General features: G+C 44.9%; 1 protein-coding gene across 1 annotated transcript in view; it reads left to right on the top strand.

Moving 5' to 3' along the window:
- Positions 1-2,522: 2,522 nt before the first annotated feature.
- LOC138351985 (uncharacterized) overlaps positions 2,523-4,884 on the top strand; it is a 33,525-nt gene continuing 31,163 nt past the window's right edge. Inside the window, exon 1 of the mRNA XM_069304160.1 lies at positions 2,523-2,666. Coding sequence (XP_069160261.1) covers positions 2,523-2,666 — 144 coding nt within the window. The remainder of the gene's footprint in view (positions 2,667-4,884) is intronic.

The raw sequence follows: 4,884 nt of genomic DNA on the forward strand, positions 1-4,884 counted from the left end.
AACCCCAATCAATCAATTTCTTTCTTTATTATGCACCCCATACCCCATCCCGTGGGCGGTGGTGTAAAGGATTACAGAGGCACATAATCGCTTCAGGAACTGAACCCTCTAGTTCGTTTAGCTAAGCAAATAACAATCTTTTGACGCTAGTTACACCATTATTAATGTTATATATATATGTACACATACTCATACATGTACACATAGTCATACAAACATGTATACATACTCATACAAACATGTATACATACACACCCATTACAAAACTGGCTTTCTTGAGGTTATCTTGAGATGACTTCGGGGCTTTTTTTTTTTTTTAGTGTCCCCGCGGCCCGGTCCTCGACCAGGCCTCCACCCCCAGGAAGCAGCCCGTGACAGCTGACTAACACCCAGGTACCTCTGAAAAGAAACTCTGCCCATTGTTTTTCGCCGGCGCCTGGGATCGAACCCAGGACCACAGGATCACAAGTCCAGCGTGCTGTCTGCTCGGCCGACCGGCTGCACCAAACATGTGTACTTTCGATTACCGTACTAAGCAATCGAAATCAGACTTACATTTTCAGACATTAACTAAGGGAAGGGAATGAGAGAGAGAGAGAGTGAGAGAGATGGTGATAGTGGGGAAGGGCAGGAAGGGAGATTTAGGAGTTAAGGAAAGGGTAGGTAAGGAATAGGGAAGAAGTGAATATTAAAGAATTGAGGGGAGGAGAAAGGGGGCAGAAAGTGAGAGGAAGGACTTGGGGTGTGTGTGGATGGGGAGGAGGAGGAGGGGGTGAAGGAGTAGGGGAAGCGGAAGAATAGGATGTAGAAGGAGAAGGAGGAGGAGGAGGGGGAGGGGGGTGAGATAGCCCTGACCACAGATCCTTCATCCTCACTATTGTTCTTGATGATGCTTATCCTGTTCTTGCCTCACTTCTGAAGGATTTCTCTGGTCTCTGAAGAACTCTCTGGTCTCCTCTGAAGGACTCTTTCGGTCTCTTAAGAGCTCTCTGGTCTTCAAAAGGACTCTCTGCTCTCTGTTTATGTGCGTGTTCGTTCGTCAGTCCGTTTTGTTAAGCATATATTTGTTCATTCCATTGTTTTGTGTGTTTGTGTGTGTGTGTGTGTGTGTATATGTGTGTGTTTGTTTGTGTTTGTTCTATCCACCGTTCGTGTGTTTAGACACTCCTGCTTACCTAAATTTGTGTGGGAGCTCCAGCTCTAGAGCCCCGCCTCATGTTTGTCTGCTTCCAAACTCTTTTGCCTATAGAGTATATAACTTATATGTAAAAAATATATGTGCTGCCAGCTCTGTTCCTTCAAACTCCCAGTGGGTTTGACGGACTACACATTGTTTAACTTTTAATTAATCCATCGTGATCCATGGGTTCCTGAGCGCGTTTGGGGGTCACCAGTACGGTGGTTCGATCCCGTCGTCCTACTCCCCAGATGTTCTCATGGATATGCCAGGCTGTTGTGGTTTCATTGTGTATTTTCTCTTCTTAATACTGGTTCATGTTTTATCGTTCCTGTTTTTGGCATCCTCGTGTTGTCTGTTGGGTTGGGGGGTTCAAATTTGTCTTCTCCTCTACTTCTCTTCTGTGTGAAAGGTTCTGTTTTGTGTCTGTGTGTTTCAGTGGTATGTAGCTCCATCACTTCTGTGGTATGTCCTCCTGTGGTATGTCCTCCTGTGGTATGTCCTCCTGTGGTATGTCCTCCTGTGGTATGTCCTTAATCACCTGTGTTAACGAGAAATGTTAAGGGTCAAGACTAACAGCACTACAAACCGGACGAGACAGGGCTGATTTGTTCATCAAGACCTTAAAAATACAAAAAAATAATATATTAATGCAGACCACTTTAAAATGTCCAATGTAGCGCGCGCACACACACACACACACACACACACACACACACACACACACACACACACACACGCGCGCGCGCGCACACACACACACAAGGGGGGGCAACAATTTCAAGCTTAACAAGCAACGGTGTGTGGAACAGAAAGCTGAGGTACGAAAACAGAAACAGAAACCGGATGTACTTGTTCACTCATTGAGTAACAAACAGTTCCAAATCCCACAGAAAAAGAAAATCCTCAGGAATAATGGGGAAACCTGTTGCAAGCAGGCGGCTTCCTGTCCCCCATAGAGGTCACTGGAGATGGTGACCCTTAGGTTAAAAACACAGGTTAAATACCCAATAACAGTTACTCATTTACTCATTTATTCATTTATTCATGTAGACTATGTGAGTGTGAAACCTTCCAGTAACCCTGACTCTATAAACTTACTTTGGCAACATGCTCTGCAACTCTGCAACTGATTTTATAATCCAGTTTTTACTATTTTGTTTAACTCTAAATATTATATCTGTTTTGATGCCACAATTTCGTGTTCTGACTTTTATTATGATATTTTCTTTTAAGCATACATAAATCTCCTTTGTTAAAGTATTAAATGCATTTATATATATATATTTTATGCCCATGCTCGTTGCTGTTCAGGAAATGCAAATTAGGTTGCATTAGTCTCCTCATGAAGGAGTTTCCTTATGTCCAGAGGCTTGATCATCAAATTCTGCAATCTAGTGTGAATGTGATGATGTTGAGAGATGAATGTGATGAAGGTGCAGGCAATAAGTGCCACGATAGTGAACATGTAGAGGAACATGAGTACAAGGCAAGTGTTGCATTAGCTGTTACTAGGACACCTGTAGCCTCACATGTCAATATGCATCTGTTGTGTGCTAGAAATATTACACAGAGGCTGTGTATGTGTGTGTGTGTGTGTGTGTGTGTGTGTGTGTGTGTGTGTGTGTGTGTGTGTGTGTGTGTGTGTGTGTGTGTGTGGTCATCTAGTTGTGCTTGCGGGGGTTGATCTTTGGCTTCTTGGTCCCGCCTCTCAACTGTCAATTTCTGGAGCCTATTGGGCTCTATCAAATCTACATTTAAAATTGTTTATGGAGTCTGCCTCCACCACATGACTTCCTAATGCAAGCAGGTGTGAATGCATGCCTGCCTGCCTGAATTCGCCTGTGTAAATGAAATTTTGCATTTCAAAACAGAAGACCTACTTTCCATTACATTACGAATCCAATAACAACAGAGTTGCATGTTGAATGCTGACTGAGAATGGCACTGTGCCAGTCGGCAAATCTGGTGAAAATACAACAATGCCAGCAATAACATCTTGACACCAGCGCTACCCCCCTTATGCACTCGGGGACACTTTTTTCATCTTATGTGACTTTTTAACCGTTAAAAGTTAATGTGAATGTTAAAAGCCATCAAGGAGAGATGTCCAACATAGTGATCACTGCCGCCAGCCAGCCAGCCAGCCAGCCAGCGAGGGCAACTTGCCTACCACAACAACCCGATGACCTTCGTCGACAAAAAAATGGACAAACAGGAACAGCCTTGTTCAGTGATCCGTGACCTCAAAACATGCCTCAGCTCCCGGCCGCAGCTTCAACAACACTCTATGCTAGTCTTGGGCGCGACTCGGGACTTCTTGATTCCGTCGCTGCAGTATATAGCTTGGTCTCACGTCACTGGGGGCTTCATAACAGCTTGATCGCCATATGTGTGTTTCTTTAATTAATTTTGTTCTATTTGTGCCCCAAGGGATAATTTTGTTTTTTTTTAATTTTGCCCCGAGGGGCGAGTTTATTGGGCAGCGCCACTCATCTTGTGAGTGGACACACCACCATAGTGACAGTATTGGGCAGCTCCACTCATCTTGTGAGTGGACACACCACCATAGTGACAGTATTGGGCAGCGCCACTCATCTTGTGAGTGGACACACCACCATAGTGACAGTATTGGGCAGCGCCACTCATCTTGTGAGTGGACACACCACCATAGTGACAGTATTGGGCAGCGCCACTCATCTTGTGAGTGGACACACCGCCATAGCAGCATATACGACACTCCCCAATAGGAAGAAAACCCGCTGGGTTGATCATCCTGTCACTTGTACCCAGACACAGCTGGGACTTGCTTAACTGTCTCAGGCAAGATGATTAACATCTGTCAATCCCTCTTTTCTGCACAGCAGACGGGCTGAGATCTTGAATTAACCAGCTACCACGATTCGGGTGAATCAAAACTGATTCGTTTTATACTCACCAGATTCGAAGCATCGTCGATTGATTTTCCCCAGGCGCCTGTTTCTCCCTGTTTGTTTGCCAGTAACTCGAAAACAAAAACAAACGCTTTAAACGTCGGTGGAGCAGTTTAATAAACTGGGATAAAAATGAAGGAGTGAGCAGCCTAACTGACCTGTCAGATGGGACAACAAGCTTACTACTTAACACGCAAGCTGACCCCAGCATCTCCGAAGGGGGGGGTCAGACCCCAAGCATCACCAGAGGGGGGGGGGGTCAGACCCCCAGCATTAACAGGGTTTGGGGGGGGGTCACCAGTAAACTAAGCACGTATTGGTCCATATAGCTTTCAACAGGACCGAGAGAGAGCGTAAGTCAAATACTGACTTATTTACTGTCTTACTAAGTCAGGTGTCTGGCTTAAACACTGTCATCCCCCTTTGTGGTGATGATGAGTCGCTTCAATTGCAGGAACGTGGATGGGGTTTCCAATCACCTAAGAGGCAGGATTGGGATGCATAGACGGTCCAATCTTGGTCGTGGAGTTTCTATAACAGCCAGACACACACACATCGATATTATTCGACAGACAAAAAAACAAAGCGTAGATTTGAATATGTGCGTCATAACATGTGTTACGTCATAACATGTGTTATCATTCACAGCCCAGCTGCACATCTGCAAGTATTTCAACATAGTCAGGTATATATATATACTCAACTCCTTGACATCCGCAGCCTTATTATACACCTGTATATACCTGCCACTAACATATGACGCCCCCAAAGACC

The sequence above is a fragment of the Procambarus clarkii genome, chromosome 51 (genome assembly GCF_040958095.1).
Source record: "Procambarus clarkii isolate CNS0578487 chromosome 51, FALCON_Pclarkii_2.0, whole genome shotgun sequence".
Lineage (NCBI taxonomy): Eukaryota > Metazoa > Arthropoda > Malacostraca > Decapoda > Cambaridae > Procambarus > Procambarus clarkii.